At 36.0% G+C, this 22770-nt stretch overlaps 1 protein-coding gene across 2 annotated transcripts in view; it reads right to left on the reverse strand.

The window, feature by feature from the left end:
• Positions 1-5830: 5830 nt before the first annotated feature.
• Positions 5831-22770, reverse strand: part of LOC124594988 (carboxypeptidase M) — a 298860-nt gene continuing 281920 nt past the window's right edge. The window contains exons 10-11 of one of the 2 annotated variants that reach the window (XM_047133539.1): positions 11977-12045; positions 6356-6494 (exon numbers count right to left, since the gene is read on the reverse strand). In XM_047133539.1, the coding sequence (XP_046989495.1) occupies positions 11992-12045 (54 nt within the window). In that variant the 3' untranslated portion in view covers positions 6356-6494; positions 11977-11991. Of the gene's footprint in view, positions 6495-11976; positions 12046-22770 lie in introns of both variants that reach the window. The other variant, XM_047133530.1, reaches the window with a different exon arrangement.

Genomic DNA, 22770 nt, shown 5'->3' on the forward strand with positions numbered 1-22770 from the left:
GTTAGTTTTTCTTGTATCTTAGTGATTGAGATGAAGTCATATGTCCTGAACTTTTATGCAATGATATAATTTTGTTGGTACATGAGTCAGTGAATACAGTCTGCAAAAATGTCATGAATAAATTATTAGTAGATAAGTAATAAATTAAAAGGTCATGCCTGATGTGGCAGTTTTACTCAACATTCTCAAATAGTGAATGAATAAAGCCTGGTATTCATGCATTGTGGGTTACTACTTTTTCAGTCCCACTCCCACACCTTTGATAGGCAGGCATATCTTATTCCCACAGAAATAAGTGATATGTGTACCAGGTTAGGTTGAAATCAGTCCTGTGGCTTAGGAGGAGTTGGGGAACATACATACATACATTTTTATGTTATGTATGGATTCCATAATCAACTGGTATTCTGAAGTTGCCATTTTCTCATGTTACACACTGACAAATATTGACTTGTTCATATAGTGTAATGGACAACTTAGTAGCTTGTGGTACAGGAATGTGATCTACACCTAGATGAAATCCACTTGTTGGTTTAACAATACTGGGCTGGTGTACTGTCCAGCCTGAAAGTGGTTTTTGAGGTGGTTTCCCAAGCTCATTTAGGCAAATGCTTGTCTGGCCCCCAAATTATGCATCACAAAATATGGTACACAAACAGTTAAAATACACTAAGGCATACAAAAAATGTTACACAATTCACAGATGGATGGCACACATGAATTACCTCCCTCATGTTATCTTGATAACTGTGATGTCAGGAAGGGCATCCAGCCACAAAGTTAAATAATATAATAAAATTGCCAAAATACTGAACAATTTAAATGATTTAATGCTGCTTGCAGCTGTGATTTTTTTCTTTGTTCATTGTGCAGTTGCACAATTTAGGTTTTAACAGTTTTCAAGTATCCTATTAAATGGAAGCAATGTAATCGGTGTTTTAGCCATCTGTTAAAAATTAAATATAGTAACAAGTCAGAAGTTAAAATGTGCTAGAATTAATAAAACTTACTTTACACATATTAATGGCACATTATGCCGTATAAATCTCTACTCCTGTGTATATTTAAATAGTGTCCAGTGTCACTGTGCGTAAGAATGCGGGAGTTGTAGGTGTTATAAAATTGATATCACAAGAGCCATTAGAACACCTGCATGCCACAGTTGTGACATAGATTTTGTTTACTATTCTACTCGACTTACAAATTATGGCTGCACAACATTTAATGTGGGCTACAGAAATACTGTTGCAAAGATGTTGTTCATATACATGTAGGTGTTATACATAAACATACAAAGACAATATGTATTTGGTGTCCATAGATGACACACACAGATGTTTTCCATCATGTGGACTGCAGAGTGATAAGACAGATAGATTCAACTAAAATAAAAGGCCAAGGTGTATAGTTTCCCAATAAAATGACTAAAATGCTGTCAATTGTGCTTTTACATCAATACAATGAAATAAAAAATAAAACTTTAATTTATCATTATATGCCTATATGGTTGCCCATATTTGGCTATGTACACTATCTGGTCAAAAATATCTTGATACGTATTTGAGGACATTAATATGATTTGCACCCACCCACTGCCTTTATGAAGAATTGAACTCTGCTGGGGATGCTTTCAATTCTACAAATAATTAGCATGATGCTGAGACAAACAAGCACTGCCTCTGAAATGTTTCTCAACTCCATGTAGCACCGTGCTGTAAAATGTGTTCATACCTTTCTGAATTTATCATTTTCGTAAGTGCAATAATGCTATCACATCCAAACCATGAAAAACACTACTGTACTGTAAAACTAGCTCCTCTGTACTTCATTATTGCTGTCACACATGTTGACAGATAACTTTCTCCACACATCCACCAAACCCATTCCCTTACCTCAGGCTGCCACATAGTAGGGCATATTTCATGACTCCATGCAACTCATTTCCAGTCATCCACTGTCCAGTGGCATCAGTCTTTACATCACCTCAAGTGTTACTTAGATTCACTACAGAAATGTGTAGCTTATGAGGAGCTGCTCAACCCTTGTGCCCTAGTCTTTTGAACACATTCTGCACAGTCATAGAGCTCAGATTGCTAGTAGTGTTTTGGAGCTCAAAAGTGATTCCTTCTTTGGATTTCAGTGATTTTTACTATCACCCTCTGCAATGCTTGAAGATCCGTGTTTATTGGCGTATGAGATGTAGATACTTTTAATCGAATAGTATGCATTTATGTCTGGCATCATGATGAGCAACGTGCATCCTGTGGCCCTGCAACATCTTGTCACAGAACAGGCTCAATATTGTTGAGAGACACTGAAGTTACTGTCATACTGATAATGGTCTAAGACCAAAATTAGGGAATTGTACAGTAAATAAAGAAACAACTGACAGCTACAGGTAGTATTCAATCATTTAAACAATTCATCACAGCTGCAGACACAGTCTCAATGAAGATCAGATGCTGAATAAGTAGATTATTTACAATCTGTGCAAACCACAAGGGAAAGAAAGAAAGACTCAGACAAATATTATTTTAATATATTGTAATTTGTATCTTTTATTGAAAAGTTGCCTCTCATTAAATGATAAGCAATTTCAATTTATGGTAGACTGAATTAGGATGCTGTAATGGTATCTGGAATTCTCATATAATTGATAAAACCTGTTGGGTTCGCTCTGCCAGGGTACACATAAATCACCAATAGGTGTGTTTATGGGCAGAGGTTTGAATTTATTCTCTAACTTTGTCTTTCAAAGTCTTTAATAATATATGTGATTGATATTGCTAAGTTACTCTTTCCAACAGTGTTATTGATCATTGATGTTTGTGTATTGTATTATTCTCTCATTTTAAGTAACCAAATATTTCAGGTGATGGACTCCAAAATTAAGCAATGAAAACTCCATGTATAAACATCAGTAATGTAGGAGAAGACAGATTGCTACTTACCATAAAGAAGACATGTCAAGTTGCAGTCAGGCATAACTAAAAGATACTCTCATACAGCTTTTGGCCACAGTGTTCGCGAGTAAAAGAGACACACATACACAATATTCACACATACACCTGTGTGTGAATGTTGTGTGTGTGTGTCTATTTTTTACTGATGAAGGGTGTGGCCAAAAGCTATATGTGAGTGTCTTTTTAATTGTGCCTGTGTACAACTTGAGGGGATTTCAAAATTATTTAGGTGTGTGTAAATATTGTAAAGTACATCCTTCTCAAACGACTAAAAGTTTTTGGTGTTTAAACTTGACATACCTATCTTCATTATGACCAGTATCTATCTCCTTATTCATCATCAGTGCATGTCAAAATGTGTTAATTAGTGCCACAAAATTGTTTTAATTTATTCTGACATTTTGTTACTACAGTCTATTGTTGCATTGTTTTTATAGTGATTACTAGTTATGTTTAAATTTTGAACATATTCAAATCAAATGCAGTTCTAAAGCAATCCATCAATTTTATGTATTGTGTAAAGTCTCCATAAGTCACCAACATATGCTACAATTCTCTGTTCTTTACAAAGTCTGCTGTAGAAAAATGCTACATCATCTGCCTGGTGACATCTCTAGCATTAATCAAGATAGTTGGAACTATAATTCGTATTAAAATTCTTAACATGAGTTTCATCTCTCGTAAAGCTTTCTACATGTGAAGAATGACAAGTCATACATTGATTCATATTCCACAATAAGTTTTGGTAACTTCTGCTACCCCTCTGTCACACCCTTCCTTCTTCCCACCAAACTACACTGATTCATATATGGACCCACACTGATGAGTAGTTTAACCCACACTTATTATTTACATTGCCTTGTGCATACCTATGCCCTGTCATTTTTCAAATGTCCTTTGCTTGTCATATTTAGCACTGTTTGATAAATTTAACTGCCTGCACTTGAAAATAGAGTTTTTGCCTTTACAGCAGCTCGAAAAACATGTTGTCTTACTTACCCCTCTACTCTCTTTAATGCTGTCTTGTCTTATAGTGTCCTCCTGGATATACACACAAATGTTCGTTACATGAGTAACAAGTGACAGGAGTTACATTGCCAAGCCCAATTTGTGCCAGGTTTTCAAGAGTAAGAAAGAAAAGAAAAATATTTTTCAAATCAGAACAAATTAATAGCGAGAAGGGAAAATATGACATACTCTTCTAATAAATAAGTGATAGACTGATCACGTTCTTTAACTTTTTTCATATTTAATGCCACTATCACATGGGCTTTTCATAATGCATTAGATGGTTTCGACCTGCCAGTGGTCATCAGATTAAAAGGTACATTCTGCAAGCAGTTTCCATTGCATTGTCAGAAACCAGGATTATTGCTGTCCAATATATTTCAAATAGCAGTTCACACAGAGTCCAAGTAACAGGAGGATCACAATTAATCAACAGTAACAGCACATGGTGGTACAGATTCATATGCTACAAACAGACAAGTATTGCTCTGTCATTGCACTACCAACTATATTCCCCTGATTCACACTACGGTGATTGTGACACTTGCATGTGGATTGAACAGCAAACTAGCAGGCTGGTACATTAACAAATAAAGAGTACACTTGCTAATCTCTGTGTTGGAGCATTCCACAGTTTTTCGATTTCAAGTAAAGGTATCAAAGCGGACAAACATATCAGCAATAGTATTGTTTCCTGGCATCAAAATATTTTACAACAGTTTTTGTATTTAATTTAAAGTCTAAAATCAGTCAACTTGATCTGATTTTATGGTAATCAAATATGTGGGTTACTTTCTCATAACAGGTGGTAAGACATCAATCACGCAACAAAAATGTGGCACAAAAATTTTAACACTATATACTTCTTTTCATTCCTTCATCTTTCCATCAGTTTGTTCTTTGTCTCTATACCCATAAAATGTAGTCATATTATTCTTTAAATATATACTATAAATGAATTGAAGGTTCTGTATGCCAAAAATACACAGCATCATTGTCTTTTTTTCTTCATGTTCTCTTTTGAGGGGAATGGAAAAAAAGTTGAGCAATAACTTGTGCATTTGTAGTTGAATGGTCAGTGCATCTGACTGCCATGCAGAGGACCTGGGTTCAATTTCTGCTACTGCTAGGGAATTTTCATTAGTGGGAAAACAGGAACAGAGTCGTCTCTGCCTCTCAATGTCAACCAAGGAGTATTTGAATGAGAAGTAACAGCTCCAAGGTCTGGCAAGCCAACAACAGCTGAGAGAGCAGGGTGCTGATACCATGCCACTCCACACCATATATGAATGATGCCTTACTATAGAGGATGACGCAGTGGCTTTTGTTTTAATAAATTATTCAGTCATTCACAAAATGAGTTTAAATGGTGACTGATTCCAGTTTCCTGCAACCTGTAAAGATATTCAGGTGTCCTTTATGTACATGAGCAAGGTATGGATAATACTTGTAAGGGATTTCAGCACTACAAATTTGAAGTCTATTATTCAGGCAATTAGAATGTCGGTTACCTCAGATTCTTGAAATACATACAGGTCTGTGGAAGTCCTTTTGTGAAGCAAGCATGCTCTGTAGTTTGCACAAAATACTGTGAAATACAATGGCTAATTCTGAAAATGAATTGATGTGCGTAATGTATAAAGGTGTAATGCATGCATGAAGCAGATGATAGCACATATTCGTGCACATTAGGAATAAAAACTGCCTTACCTTTATTTTACCTCAAAATTTAATCATCAGTAATTTACATTGGCTGAAAAAAAGCTGCCAGAATTGTTATTGTCACATTCAATATGATGGTTGTGAACTTGTAAAAATGCAGTATAACAACAGGACATTAAGAAAATTGAAACTGTAAGTAACTGGAATTATTATTTTTAATTGGGGTTCATAAATATAATAATACATAAAAATATAATACAAACATGTTTTTCCAGAAAGAAATCAGTACATAGAAGTAGGAAGCTGAATTGTCCAGGTTATGAACAAAATTTTTGCTCAGGACACCATGTGATGCACATCTATCCCAAAAAAATACTGCTTCTGTATCCAGAAGAGCAAAAGAATTATTTACAATATTCTTTGAGGAGAGAGAATAAGACTAGGACTTACATTCACAATAATAAATTTTGAAAATACTTCCAGACTTAGTTCATATATAGTGCACCTTTTTCTCTGGATTGAGTAATCTGTAGAAATACACTTCATGTAAGTACACATATCACTTGTACTTTTGTCATACACAAAACTATGAAGGTGGGATGTACAAAACTTGTAGCAAAACTTTGTCACTTGTTCTTTCGGTATTGTCAAGAATGATGTGGGAACACTCATAGTCAGTGTGAACTTTGGGCCCTCAACTCAGCCAAAGAAATTACTGACAAGGTTGTTGAAACCAGAGCTTATGCTGGAAAGGAAGCCACCACCATTGCTTCCAAGGGGTTTACTGATAGGCCCACCACTTGGGCGGTGAAAGTACGGTCCTCCAGAATGGTGTGTTGGCCTGTAGAAGTTGTCTTGGCGCTGTAAAAGGTTTGAAGTGATTTGTCATATAAAGAAAATGTGTAACATAAATTCATAATAATTATAATGATGAGCACTATGGTTCCAATTTAAAACTGTAACTAAGAGAAATAATTAATAAGTATTATCATAACGGATAATATCTGATTTACTGCTTAGTTAACACTATAACTGGGCAAATGAAATTATGTACACAACAAAATGTTACATTAACTTAAACATAAAGACAGGAGAATGCAAGAAGAGAAAGAGTAGGGAAAAATAATGACAGTGGAAAAATTATGACACGAGTATGTCTTTGTAATCATAACTAGTAGAGAAAGCTCTGGCTCAAGTGGCCAGTTTGAGACACTGTGACAATAAGGAAAGGTTTGTGACAAAAGTAATACTGAAGGTCTGTGATAAGTTGTGATCTGCAGTCTTATAAATAGATGTTCCTACAGCATATTTAAGCTTGTCAGAGAACATCCACTAAATCGATGACTGATTATAAAGATAGGTTAAGGGCAATCCTATCAAGTCAGCACATGATTTTACTATCCTGGCAGAAACACCATCATATCCAGGAGAACACAACTTCTTAGTGAGCTGTTCCAATTTTTTATCTTCTTATGGACTGTATTTTTAAACTTGCAGTGCCTGCACAAGAATGTATAATACACAAGTATATGGTTGTACATTAGTGCTGAACAGCAGAAAGTTGTGAGTAGTCCCATTTGCTGCAAATGCACTACTTAAATACATTTCTTATCTTTCTTGTCCTTGTATACATATAGATGACTAATCTCTTATTTAGTAATGTGTGACTAATCTCCTGATTAAGCCACTGTTCACAGAACTTCATATTTTACCAAGTAGTTTTGTGATTTTTAAGTGCAGAGTAATAATTAGTTTATCTACAAACAATTTATTTAAAGAGATATTTAGTGTTTCCAATCTCTACAGAATAATTGGAATTGAGATTTCCAGTTAGCAAATAACTAATTGTTTGCAAAATAACTATCTCAGTTTAAAGCCCTTCACTTACTGTTTGTAGTCAAAATTTCATTAACTCCAAAAACCTTCTATTTAAAAAGTTATTTGTAATAATAATTTCCACTTCCCAGAAGATATTTTTGCTTTATTTACCGTTAAGCTTGTTTAACTATAAGAACTAATGTTATAATTTTTTATCCTAATTTTTTCTGATGTGGAAAATACATTTGATGTCAATTAAGAGAGTGAGTAAATTAGGAAAACTGTGAACCTAAGAATTTGACACGAAGCTTGGTAAAACCCAACAGATGTATACATGGTGTTAATAAATAGTTCATATAATGATTTTGCTCATAGCTGTAGTTCAACAGCTGCAGAGTAATTTCAATGAAGATAATAAGTTAGTCATCAGCTGTACAAAAATATAAATTTATTAGTTTTACAGCTACCTAATATACAGCTAAACCAAATTATTATTTGGTTCACTAGAACACCATCAGCAATAAATTTGACCTTTGTTTCTTTACGAACTAAAATGTAATTAGAGATTTCACTAATTATTTGTATACACGTATTTAAATAATTGGCAACCCCATGATTCAGACACTTGGTTGGAAATAAGTCAGCAGAATCATTCTGTTATGTTATGAGTAATATCTCTGTGTGAACTTCCTTGAGTCCATCCTAAGCAAGCATCAAGTTAAGCAGGCCATACACAATCAAACTTGTTTGTCAGATTCATTCTTTTTAATCCACAGGTTTCTCAAACAACCCCCATACACTGTACATCAGTTTAACCTCACCTTTGAAGCTGACTCTGTTCATGTCATGAAGTATTTTGACATTAGTGCGAATGGCTACCAATTCAGACAAAATATTTCTTGCTTTGACTTTGGCACTGTGTATGAATAAGAAAAAGAAAACAAGTTGCTGATCAAGTGAATGGTTGAAATTGAGAGAGAAATATACACATGAAAATCTGCTGAAGGAAATATTACGTTCAGAACCCGATGACAACATGAGCTTTCTTCAAATGGAGAATGAACAAAATATGAACACATGGAATATCAGACCAGCTGTATGACTGCAAACAGAACATAGTTTGTCATTCGCAGTGGAGAGAAATCTCCAGATATCTATTAACTTTGGACATATCCTGAGGGAGTGCTATACAACCATTACTATTCATAATATACATAAATGGCCTATTGGATGACATCAGAAGTTCCATGAGGATTTCTGCAGATGATGCTGTCATATACAGAGAAGCAACACTAGAAACGGCAGGGAGGCCTGCAGAAGTTTAATGTTTGGTGTAAGGACTGGCAGTTGACTCTCAATGTAAACATATATAAAGTATTGCACTTAAAGAGGCAGAAAGATCATTATTGTATGTTTACACCCTTTCAAAACAGTTGCTGGAAGCAGTCACATCCATAAAATATCAAGAAATATAAGTATGGAGCAACTGAAAGCAGAATAACCATATGCAACTAATCACAGGTAAGGCAATGCCACATTGAGATTCATTCAAATAATCCTTGGTAAGTGTAGTCCACACACAAAGGAGGTTGCTTACATATTCCTTGTTTGATCAATACTTGAATATTGCTGCTAAGTTTGCAATCTGTACCAGACAGGTTTCAGAGAGGAAATAAAGAATATCCACGGAAGAACAGTGCATTTCATTACAGATTCATTTAGTGAGCCTGAACATGTCACAGATATGCTGAGCAAACTCCAACTGCAAGGGAAGTGTTCTGCTTTACAGTGTAGTTTGCTGCAGCTAATATATTGCTTCCCCCAATGTATATCTCATTACAAGACCATGAAGGTAAAATTAGAGGGATTCCAGCTCATATACGTGCTTACCAACACTCACTCTTTCCAAAAACCATTCATGCTTGGAACAGGAATGGGGGAAATGACAGTGCTACACAAAGCCCCAATCCACACTATAGGGTATCTTGTGGACTGTAGATGTAGAGGTAGATATAGATGTAGATGTATGAAAGTGAAATATGGACAATAAACAGGGCAGACTGAAAATAACAGAAGCTTCTGAAATGCAGTGCTACAAAGACTACAAATGATCTGATGCGTACTAAGCTGTTGGGCACAAGTAAACAGACCAGGTATAGTGGACAAACAAAAGTTTATTGAATATAGTTTCCACAAAAAATATTGTCCACCATGAAACGAAAGAAAGGATGATTCTTTAATAAGTGAAACCAAATTAGTGCTAGTCCTATAGTATGTGAAACAATATAAATGATAGTTCATAAATAACAGAGCCACTTAGACTTTCAGAAGCAGAAAGTAAATAAAGAAGTTGTATGCTTGAGCTACAAAAGCTTGAATCAACACAATTTTAAAGTCTTGAAGCTGTGCATTAGAAACAGTGAATTAATTTTGAGTAGTCACGCACTCTTTAATGAGCAGAGTCTTGAAGTCCTAATAATTTTGGTTAAAATGGAAAAAAATTAGTTTCTCATGTAAGGTTTAAAACCAAAATCTGCTTCAAGCTTCATTCAAGAAGAATAAATACCTAACAACTATTATGGTGTACTATGCTGAAGAAGCATTGAGAGCCAACAGTAATGAAATATCTAAGCCTGACAAGGATAGAAACTTCCAGTCTGATGCTATCTTGTCAGCTACGGGAACAACAAAACAATTATATCAAGTCTTGATGAGCACCTCGGTGGTCATTTAAGAGTCCCAACAATTTTCCTGTGAGAGGAAATGGAATCATACATGAAAGATAACTTTATCAAAGAAAGATGATTAAATTATTTACAAAAAATTACTTTTGCACAATTTATAACAATAATTTATCTAATCTTAAAGTGGAAAGTGAAGATTTTGTGATAAATGCAAACATTTACTCCCAAAGAACTGGAGCTAATTGAATAAAACATTCTCAGTTTTCCAGCTGCATCAATTCGAATAAAATCAGCTTTCGATGGCAATCTCCGCCATCATCGTCAGGAGTTCACTGACTGCCAGGGCAGTAACTGGAGCTAATGTTAGTTCACAGCCACAGCACAAACAAGGTACATTGAAATAACTTGTTAGTTAGGTTATGTTCAACTATTCTGATGTTTTTGTAAAAGTAAATATTAAAACAGTTGATGTACAATGTTGTTGTGATGTATTTTTTCACTGCAACAATTCAGTAACTGACAGTTCATTTCTCATTTAGTCCTTTTCAACAACTATGCAATATGTTGATTTATTATTTGAGTGAATATTACCTGCCATAAATCTGCTACTACTTAACCTGACGCTAGATGTTTCATCAGAAGCAAAATTATGATTCTTAATTTATGTGATTCTTGAGTGAGCAGTATTCCCTCTATGTATCACAGTTTACAGTTACCTTAACTTTTCATTCAGTTTTGGTCTTGGTCCCTTGTAATTTTTTCCTATTTTTGCAAAAGTTCATAGTCTTCAGTTCAGATACTTATGAAAGACAACTGCAATTACCTTCATAGATATTGCACAAGGCCTTTTTTACAGACTTATACAATTTTGTTCTGTATTCAGTGCACCATAATTAAGAAAAGGAGGGCATGGAGACTATTTCCTGATATTCATCAACTTCAACCGGTCACCTCTGCTTGAGAAAAAATATGTTGTCTGGCTGATCATTTGTGACAAACACTTTGAACCACATATTAATATAATACACATCATAAATTAAGCTGTAAAACCACAAATAATATTTATCTCAAATGTCACTCTTCAATTTATATTGAAGTGTTTGATTCCAATACAGCACTAACTAATATTTATTGTGCATACACAACAGATTTTGACTTGGGGTAGTCATTGTCAGACTGTTTGCATATCATCATTAATGTCAAGTGAGCAACAGTAATCGAGTCATCCTGGAACCCTCAAATACATAATTGATACTAATGTTACAATAAAGTTCATGACAGACACTACAGTAACTAGAATCATGATAAGAAAAATCACTTATAGTGACCAGTCAAAGTCAAGATCAGTAATGCTACACAAGAGATGGCGTAATGAATGTATTCTAAGAAAATACTGTATTACAATCAATTACTACATATTCCTCTAGACATTATGAATAGAATTACTGCACTGAAATGTTGGCTTGCTACTTACTACTTACCAAGTCAGTCAGTCAGTCAACAACAAACATACAATAAATCTTTAAAAAATTTGTAACAATTCTGTTTAAATATTAAAACATTAATACTCTTTAATATTTTTGATACTTTGATATAGAGAGTCTGTACTGCAAAAGGACTGATAACATAACTGAAATCTTTTTTTATATGCTGTACATCAACTGAATTGTGTTAAAAAAAATGATATGTGTCATGTCTTGCAGCATTTAATATTGTTAGAAAGATATTTTCAAATGTGAACCAAAATTGCACTATAGATACTTATAAAACTGGGAACATATTTACACAAGGAATAACAGAAATAAAATGTGATGAAGCATCACAGGTTGGATACTACTTACAGGTTCAATAGTGTGCTAGACATTAGGGAAGAGAAACGTATCCTCAACCAGTGATGCTGGTGCCACCAGCTGAAAACATAACAGAAGTGCTATGTGCAGTGTGCTATACAGGATTAGTACCAATAGAGCCATCTAAAAGTATTACATGCAAATGTTAGATTACAGTTCACAATACATTTCTATATGACTACATACACTACATTGTTGGAAAACTTGTGATCACCGTGTCACTGACCTGCTGTTCATTGTTAATATTGATCACTGTAAAATTAAGTTGTTATTTACAGTCATCATGCCATATAAATATTTATGTGTAATATAAATGCCCAAAATAGACTCTATCCACACAGAGATCAGTCATGCATGTTATACATAATGTTCAGTCAACCTTGCATTTTCTGATCCCAAGTAATTTGTTGTTCATGTTATGAACACTAGAGTGCCCAGTCACAAAAGATTTCATCCTGAAGTGAACTAAATGAAACGTGCCTCATGTACACTTGTAAGTAGAGCTTACACTAGGAATGAAAACTATAACATTGATGTATTTATCTGACACACATTGCAATGCAGGACACAGGGCACAGTGCTGTGTGAATAACATATTACTACAAGGGGCAATCAAAAAGTTTCTGTGCAAATGCTGTACTGTCCAGAATCAGTAAGCCAATCAGGCAAAATTCCTATAAGCAATCATACCACCTGTGCAATTCCAAAAGATTGATTGCACACCAACCAGTGCAGCACCGCAAAACAGCATCAAGAAAGCACGGATCCCAGCATCACAAAACAACATCAAGAAGGTGCTAAGCTACACCAATGAAAAGGGCGAGAAGTGATACAACTCCAGGAAGACAGAGTCCAGTGCCCCCTGTCAACGCTGACTTAATCAGCTGCCAATTGCTGGTCGGGCCCCAGTTCTGTCGCAGACCTCAAGAGTATCAGTACCGAGTAATAGGAAGATGATACTTAGCCCTTGTTCTGCAAGTAGTAATAGTGTGTCAAAGTAATTGGATGTAGGAGGCACTGGAAACACATGAAGTGACCTCATAACAAGAAGTTAAGTTATGTTTCTTCTGTTAATAGAAATATAGGTTTCTATGAATTTGAAAATATTTTGTACACATGATTTTGGATTCCTGCCACCAGTCATTGCAACTTCTTTCCTTCATTGTATGTGTCAGAGCTAACTTCCACAATAGCTGACACAACACTACCAATGCACCAGTTTGAAGATTCTTGATTGGTAAAACACTGTCCTGCTGGGTGAAGAAGTCCATAACTGCTTGCTGCACATCCTCATCCAACAGGAATTGTCAACTCACCATGGCCTTTTTAAGGGACCAAAGTCATGATAATTACATGGAGAGGGATCAGGATTATAGGGTGGGTGCTCAAGTGTCTTTCACTTGAGTTGATGTAACTTCTACTGGCCTCCCAGATAGACCAGCATCTTGCATCAAATTGCCACCATCACAGAACTTGGTGCACCATTCCACAATGGTGGTTTTCAACATACATATTGCCCCATACATGTTCTTGCTTCTCTAACGGATGTCTACTGGTGTTTGTCCTTAGACACTCAAGGAGGGAATAGCAGCAAGTTGGTCCTGTTTCAACTCATTTGATAATCGTATCACTATATTTCACATCTCTGCATTTACCATGTCAGAAAGACATTAATACCACACTGATCTTACATGTTAGTGTTTATATACCTGTATCAGAATTGCACTATGTTGCATAAATGCTGCAGGAACACTCCCACTTTTTGATTGCCCCTTATATTATCATTTTTATATGGCTTGTGGAGAGGCAAAGTGATATGGCTTACCCAGTTTATTCATGCAAAGGCCAACACACAGCTTTTCATGAAGACTCATAGAGTATAGGAACAGTAACAAAGTGGCACATGTATTAGTTAACTGTATCAAAGGAAAATTCACTTGAGAAAACTATAATGCTATCTAACAGGAAGACCGGCCAGTAATTACTTTCAGGAAGCGAGATAATTGGTAGTGCCAAACTATCCAGACTTTCATAACTATTAGTTTTTCCTCAAGGAGGAAAGAGGGATAGGTCAGGGGAAGTTAGAAAGGAAGACACTGGATGAGGGGGCTCATCTGTTGTTCCTGTGGAACATTTCAGCCAACATTTTGTTTTATGTGAACAGTGTATTTAATCTACTAAGTTTCAAGTTTCTTTGCTTTGATTTTGTAGCTCATATCTTCATTTCTGTGATTTACACTTCATATCTTTCAGGATTTTGATTTTTATACTTTGCAATCCCCTTCAACCTATCCATCTTTCTTCTTGGAGGCAGAAACTGCTAGTCCTGAAAATTAGGTTAGTTTGTTGTACTATCTGTATCTTTCGACAGTTCTCAGAATTTTATTCTCTGAAGGTAAGTGATGGTCAGCTGTTCCATTACATAATTTCATATTAGTCATTTGACTAAGAACACAGACTTTACAGCTTAAGTATATATAATTATAAACTATACTTCTGAAGCTTGTCTTTCTGTAATTAGTCCTGTTTATAGGCCAGTTCTTATTAGGTGTAACATTTACAATAATTCCTCTTTATCCTTTTTAGATGGGTAGTTTGGAACACTATCACACTCTGATAACATTCTTGCTGGTTCTGCAGTTGATTCATACAGTATTCTTGACATGAAATTTCATCAGTCCATCTGGCTGCTATCTTCAGGTGAGAATGCTGGGCTGGCCGGTGTGACCGAGTAATTATAGGCACTTCAGTCTGGAACCGCGCACCACTACGGTCACAGGTTCGAATCCTGCCTCGGGCATGGATGTGTGTGATGTCCTTAGGTTACGTTAGATTTAAGTAGTACTAAGTTCTAGGGGCCTGATGACCTCAGATAAGTCCCGTAGTGCTCAGAGCCATTTTTTGAGAATTCTGTGTGCTAAATCTCTCTGGAACAGCTTCCTACCATAAATAGTGGTCCTTTTATATGCCACAGAAAACCAACAGCACATGCTTCAAAAGCTGTTGCTGCTGCAAGACTGTATTTTTTTTTAAATATTAGATAAAACAGTTGTCCATATTTTATCTAAAGGATAGCCCATATCTCTATAATATTATCTGCAACTCAAACTTCAATTCGTTTCTTTAAGAGAAAGTCCTAGTAGCAAGACACAAGAACAACTGTGTATCATCATACATCATTCTCTGTCCCTTGGTTAGACAGTGCTCTGCCTCTGCAGATTCCTCAAATTCTAGTAATTGTGCATGGCAATGGCACTCAATAAATCTGCCATGAATGGTGTAAATTGTCTGGCTGAATTATGTTTTCCCACAGTGGGAAAGGTTTTGTAAGTGGTGCACTTCCTCAATCTTAGATCCTCTTTAACCAAGCCAAGGTGAGCTCCAGTCTTGGTTGGCTGACAAAAGAAACTTCTCATATTACATATTTCTAAATACTTCCTGTATTTGAAAATACACTCCCAGCATATGATAGGAAAGCAACAAATCTGCATTTATGTTCTGCTGATTCCAGTGAAGGCCCAAGGCAATTAAAATAATCTGAGAAATGGCTGAGAATGTTTAGCCCATGTGGCCTCACCATTAATGTATCATCAGTGTATCTCCAAAAGTAACAGCTTGTGGTATGTGTATTGTCGATTTTCTGTGATATAACAGGGCCACTATTCCAGGTAGGAATCAGTTCCAGTGAGACTGAGCAAACTGTATTTTCATCTGAAGATGGCAGGGAGAAGGGTCACTAAAATGTTTGTCTCAAGCTGACTGATGATCCGACAGCAGACCTGACAAGAATATTGTCAGTTAATACAGACCTAACAAGAATATTATCAGTTAATACGCCAGGAAAGTTCACATATCACATGATCATTCTCCATATATAGTTAACTTTCCAGCACTGTTCATAGAAATTTATATCACAGTTGAAATTCATTGATCTGTAGTTCTTGATAGTAAATCTATTCAGCTCGATCTATATTAGATGTGGCTTTCCTTTGCCATTTTTGGATGTCTATTGCTTTTAGTGGTATTGTTCAGGGAACTAGTTGTTTTGTCCAAAATGATTTTTTACAATATACAATGTTTCACTTTGTTTATTTTGATTTTAAATCCCATACCTTCATTTTCACAAGTCCCATTTCATGTCTCTTTTGTTCTTATGTATTATTTCTATATTTATGTTCCTACATATCTTTATCAAACTTTCTCAAAGTGGCTACATCCTTTGCAGACAATGTCAAGAAATATCTCTCTCTCTCTCTCTCTCTCTCTCTCTCTCTCTCTCTCTCTTCCCCCCCCCCCCCCCCCCCCTCTCTCTCTCTGCTTAGTCAACTCTTTTCTTTACCATTTATCTTTTGTTAACATATTTCAAGAAAAAATCATGTCACTCTCCTGTATGAATAATTCAACAGTTGTATATGACTGTGAATTTGCAAAAAGAAAAAAGTGCTTCTCTCCTATACGAAATTCAAAAGTGACCTGTGGCTCAATCCACTGATACAAATTTTTCCTACTTTTTGCATAATGTCTCTCTATCTTCACAGTTGAAGAGCCTAATGTTCCCTGTAAGAGACCCAAATACGTTATCCAAGATGACTAATCATATTGGTTATGTTTTTGATGGGATGCATATTTATTAAACAAAATTTTAATAAAATATGAAGCAAGTAGTGGTTTTCACTCAGTGCTGTAAATAGACACTGTTGGCAGTCATTCTCAGCTTAATGAACAGATACTGCTCCACCATTTGCAAGGCATATTCTCTATTAAGAGGAGCACTGCTTCATCCAGAGATGTTCTTTTGTTCAATTCTCATTAGTCTCTTTTAGAAGTGATCTCATTTACTGGCAATTTTTGGTCAACATTGAGATTTTCACTGTGTGGTTTACTTTTTTGATGAAGTGGTACATTCAGTCAGATTTTAAAATTATTCAATAATGCAGTAGAGGATGTATATAGAAGTAAACATGAAAAACAATATTGTTAACACTCTGACTTTACAATAAGGACCAACTTATTGTTACTTCCAGCTTTGCAATAAGGCTTCACCTTATTGTAGGATGCACCTTTACAATTTGGTACAGTCATTTACCGTGGAGGATTGCTGATTTAAACATTCTCAAAGACAAACAAGAATGTGTACTACTGGGAATAAATCTGAAACAAATAAGTTGTATTCTAGATCTGTTTTACCTAGTATAACTTTGACAGATAATTTTAACAGCAGCAACACTCTTTGCTCCAAGATATGAACTAACAAAAGTATGAAGGACTAGCAACTACATGTAGACATGCATACAACAGATTACGTACAGGCTGACAAAAAAAAAAAAAAAAACCATACCAAGATGAGTAACTACATTGTGTACTGGCACTGTGAATAACAGAATGATTACCATACTCATAATAATTTGTGTAACAGTACATGACTGATGATGTTTTGGAAATGCTTCTGGGAGAAATCTATAATTAAAAAACATGGATTTGTTGAACTGTATTTGTGAAAACAATAGATTTCCAATGTCCTTAGAGGCAGCTGGTAGATGGTTGCAGAAGAAGTCAAGCAAAGATGGGAGACAGCCGGAGGACTTCCAGAAAATGCTACAAGTTGAAAACAAAAGTACATGTTTTGTTTTTCTTTGCAATTGCTGTAGAAACTATGATGAAAAATGTTATGCGGGAACCTATATGTTTGTAGGTTATGGAAACAAGACAGAAATGGCTCCTAATTATTAGAGGGTTCAATGTCTCTACAGGAAATAATGTGCACACTGATGCTCAACAGAATGATAAAATGCACATTCTATATCACTAACTGACCACTACTCTTAGGCAATACAGTACAATAGTAGCTTCTTTTGGGGTCCAAAGGGCAGTGTGTGGCCCTGTGGGAGCATTTCCTGCTGGTGGAAATGTACTAACAAAACACAGGAAATGCTTTGTATTCCTACCAAGTCCAATGCACGCATGGCCATGCCATGTACCCTAGGCAACAGGTACACTTTGTGTGCATGGCTAACTCATGCAAGGATGGAAAAGCGAATTCCCAATCCATTAAAATGGGGACCCATCAGCTAAAGGAACCAATTCTAGCAGGAAACAATGGCACTCCAGAATCACTGGAGCTTGGCATTGGGCTGATAGCCCAACCTGTAAAAATCAGATGTTATGAAATCTTATGAAGATATAGCCAACCTGACCTGTTTAAGATAAACTGTCAGACGGACGTGAGAGGACACAAGGGGAATTGGAATTCAGAACAGGAGCAGTCCAGCATTAAACAGGGGAGGATGAGATAATCTTCTACAGAATGCTAAGGCTCACAAAGGGCTGTCATGCCAATGAGGATGATGATGATATGAGTAGCTTCTTTCAGAGTATACAGTCTTCTACTGTAAAATCAATTTATGTAATGATGCACTAACTTTAAGCATATCATGTTCCCATTGCTGCTCATTCAGTTACTGTTTGGTGTACTTTTTATCTTTCAAGTCAGCTGTAATATTGTCTGTGAAAATAATATTATCCATTCTTTTGATAATGGAAAATGGGAAGCTTGAAGTAGAGGTAAAACACAACAATAGTAGAAGTGTTGAGTCACTGACAAGTACATAAACAAGACAAAAAACTTCTCTGGCTTATGGATGCAGCCTTTTTCAAGCCAACATACAACACACACATTTGGCTCTACACCAATTATGCTGAAGGTCTTACTAAGGCCTGCACAGACAGGCACTATCCCCCCCCTCCCATTCCATTCTATGGGGTTACTCTAGAATTGGCTCCTCAGTTTCTCTACCATTCCACTCCCTAACAGTACCCACAGGAAAAATGACCCTTAAATCTTTCTGTGCAATCTCTGATTTCTCTTATTTTATCACAATGACCATTTCTCACTATGTGGGTTGATGACACAAAAATTTTTTCACGTTCAGTGGAGAAAGCTGGTGATTGAGATTTTGTGAAAAGATCTTGCCACAGTAAAAGATGCCTTCGTTTTAATGATTGCCACGCCAACTCACTTGTATCCATGACACTCTCTCCCCTATTTCATGACAATACAGAATGAGCTGTGCTTCTTTGGACTTTTTTCGATGTTCCCTGTCAATCCTACATGGTAAAGATCTCAAACTGAGATTTTGTGAAAAGATCTTGCCACAGTAAAAGACGCCTTCATTTTAATGATTGCCACGCCAACTGACTTGTATCCATGACACTCTCTCCCCTATTTCATGACAATACAGAATGAGCTGTGCTTCTTTGGACTTTTTTCAATGTTCCCTGTCAATCCCACATGGTAAAGATCTCAAACTGCACAGCAGTACTCTAACAGAGTACGGAGAAACATAGTATAAGTAGTCTCTTTAGCAGACCTGTTGCATAGTCTAAGTTTTCTGACAATAAAACAGTCATTGGTTTGCCTTCCCCACTATGTGATAGTTGCAATTTAAGTAATTTGTAAATGTAATTCCTAGGTATTTAGTTGAATTGACAGTATTTGAAGCTTTGTGATTTAACATGTACCTGGAATTTGAGGCATTTCTTTTCATACTCACTCTTCCTTAATCAGAAAAGAGTGCCAGTTTTTGTACCATACAGTTATCTTATTTGAATCATTCTGCAACCAGGTTTGATCATTGGATGGCCACTGTGGTCAGAGACAGTATTTGTGTGTGTGTGTGTGTGTATGTGTGTGTGTGTGTGTGTGTTGTCCTTGTGTGAACATTGGGTAGAGCTTGTGTGAACATGAACATGGGTGTGTTTTCTATTTCAGACGAATGTATTTTGGCCAAAACCTAAAATGTGCAACAATCTCTTCATTGTGCCTGCCTGTGACTCAGTGTCTTCAGTGAGTAGCATTCTATCCTTCTCATAATGTAGTTGTTATTGCATCCTAGACTTTCCATTCACATAAATATAATTATTTGAAAAGAGTAAGAAACAAAAAATTTGCCTAATAGATGCAGATGAGTATCACATCAGATGAATGGCAAATAGCAATAAACAAATGATATTAAATTCTAACAGCAATTACTATGGCATGTTTATTCTAATCTTCATGCAGTGATGGAGATATTTATGAAGATATGGCAGAATGTACTCACAGTTTTACCTCAGCTGCTAACATATATTTTATTATGTGGTGTGAAATTTTCTTACTTGATACAGAATGCTTGTTTGTACATTGTTTACTATTTATAATTAGTTATTAAGTTGGCTGGTAAGTCACAGACAGCAGTAGTGCTCTGTCTGCTGGTTGGGATATGGGCTTCAGTTCAGTTGTGTTAAATACCAATAATAGTTGAAGACCTTACATACCTTAGTGCTTGAGCATAGTTTCCAGACAGTCTTGTGAACCAGCTCGAGTAAATTTGAAGTTGTACCCTCATTTACATTAGAGACACACATGTCAAAAATTTTTAATGCATGTTTGGAAACTTATTCAATTCAAGGAGAGGAAGTGATAAGTTTATACTGTTACTGTTAGTGTAAGTCATATTAAATTTTACAGAATGCAATTCAGAGATGTAAAGAAAGTGACTATATGCTACATACAAAATATGCAATTCATTTGGCAATAAAAGAATAATGTTTTGCCAGGAACATATGATCATGCTAAGACTCTCTGATAATCATAGCTTTAAAAGAAGTTTAGGACTTGAAATGAAAGACTGCAAGTGATATATCGTTGTAGAACAACCATTAAAGAAATGTTGTTGATGAAGGATGGCAGGTAGTTGAAAAAGATAGCAAATGTCATGCATAAACTGCAGCAAGTGCAGGCATAACACTGGTTATTGTTATTTTGCATAAGTCAAAAAATTGCACAGAAATTATTCAGTTTATTCATTGTAATTGCTGACTTGTTCTTCCTGGATTTCTATAAAGATTCAATGTATTTTTGTTTTTAGTCAGAAACTGTCAAGATGTTTGTCATTAGTTAATTGGTGTTCCTTTTATTTGTTTGTATATTTGAGATATATGAATAGTATAATAGTGAGCAATCTTAGTGAAATGGAATTACTAATAATGGAATGTCTCCACATGTTGTACCACTGTCTTTCTAATGTTATTATGTTCAATATGTATTGCTACACTGATTTAACAACACTTATACTGATGTTAACATCATGGGTAAGTCAGTTATGAAAATCTATTGTTTCTTGCATTTTGATATTTTTTCTGTTAATTAATCAGGTTACAATTCAGTCTTGATATTTGCAGTGCTTTTTATCTTCAATTGCTTTATTCTGAAGCATTTTCAAGTAACAGCATGCACTCCCAGTAGAGTTTAGCAGTCCATGCTGTGTCTTCTGTCATGAATGGGACAATGCAGCTTGAGTAATCTTTTTAGACTGCCAGCATGCCATGAAGGGTCATTCGAAGTGTAGACTGTACACACTTTGTCAATTTACCCTCTGAAGTGTTATGAGCACAGGAACTGGCCCACAAACTTGATGCTCACCATTTGTACCTTCACCCACTGCTGTGTCCCACAAAACATCGAAGATCAGGCCCACAGTGATTACTGTGGTCAACAACAGCAGCTGATGATCATTATCTACACATTATGTCTCATATGCATCCTGAACAGAATACAATACAGCCGTGTTTTGCCATTTTAGAGGCAACTGGTAGTCCCGCGTCTACCTATAGAGCATGAAATAATCTCCATACAATCAATTTAGCCTCTAGGAATGCAGCTGTCGAGATGATTTAGTGGTGTGACACATTCAGGAAGACAGCAGATCCCTGTCTGGTCACACAGTGTTTGGTTTTCTGTGATTTTCCAAAATCTCTTAGGTGAACACCAGGATGATTCCTTTGAGGAATCACAGTTGAGTTCCTGTCCAATCTTTCCCCACCCTAAGCTCATGGTGCATCTCTAATGATCTTGACATCAACAGGTCTTTAAACCCTAATCTTCCTTCCTTCCTTTTAAAGGAATTCATTATGAAGAAAACTACAAACCCCAGCAGCTTGGTGCATGCAGAAAGTTGTCAATGGTGCACCCAGAATCAAACCTAAGTCAGTGGTATTGGACTCTCTTCACCAGTGAATGCAAGATTTGCATGATGTTTGGTTAATGTCATAGAAGAGTGAAGATTCATTCAGATAGAAATGCATGTTTGTCTTCTACAGGTGCAGTAGAGATCTACCTGTAAGGCAATTCCAGTCATGGCGCTACTCTTGTACAACAGTCCTAACATTTTTGGCCTCAACAACTTTGACAACTTCAGCCTCCAAATTTCGGATGGCGTGGCAATGATCAACTCCCTTGCCAGCCATGACAGCATCACAAAGGTGTGTGAAAAATAGCATCAGATTTTTGAGGACTGTCTGGGTGTAGCAAACAACTTTTATGCCTGTATTATCTTGGAAGATGCTGCCCAGTTGCGATTTTTTGAAGCACAAGAGCAAGATCTCTTATTATCTTCACTTCATCCCTAATGCTGCTCAGATCGTGGAACCTTTAAAGGCTCTCAGGTGGAAAAATTTTCCCTCTGTCCGGTCATCTGAACAAAAAATGAGTTTCCAGACGTTAAGAAAAGTCTCGCTTAGGTATAGATGTCTAGTTCACTTTATTCCTGCTAAACCTGTTTTCCTGATGGTGGATGCCTTCTCCTATGGCGATAGGGTGGTGCTGTCCTACAAGATTGGTACCATGGGCCACCCAATTGTGTTCACACTAAAACTGATTAGCAAAGCTCAGGTAAATTATAATCGACTAATCAACTAGAGCATTGCCCAGTTTCGTCAGTGTCATTATGGACAAAAATGTTTTACTGC

This window comes from Schistocerca americana, chromosome 1 (assembly GCF_021461395.2).
Source record: "Schistocerca americana isolate TAMUIC-IGC-003095 chromosome 1, iqSchAmer2.1, whole genome shotgun sequence".
Lineage (NCBI taxonomy): Eukaryota > Metazoa > Arthropoda > Insecta > Orthoptera > Acrididae > Schistocerca > Schistocerca americana.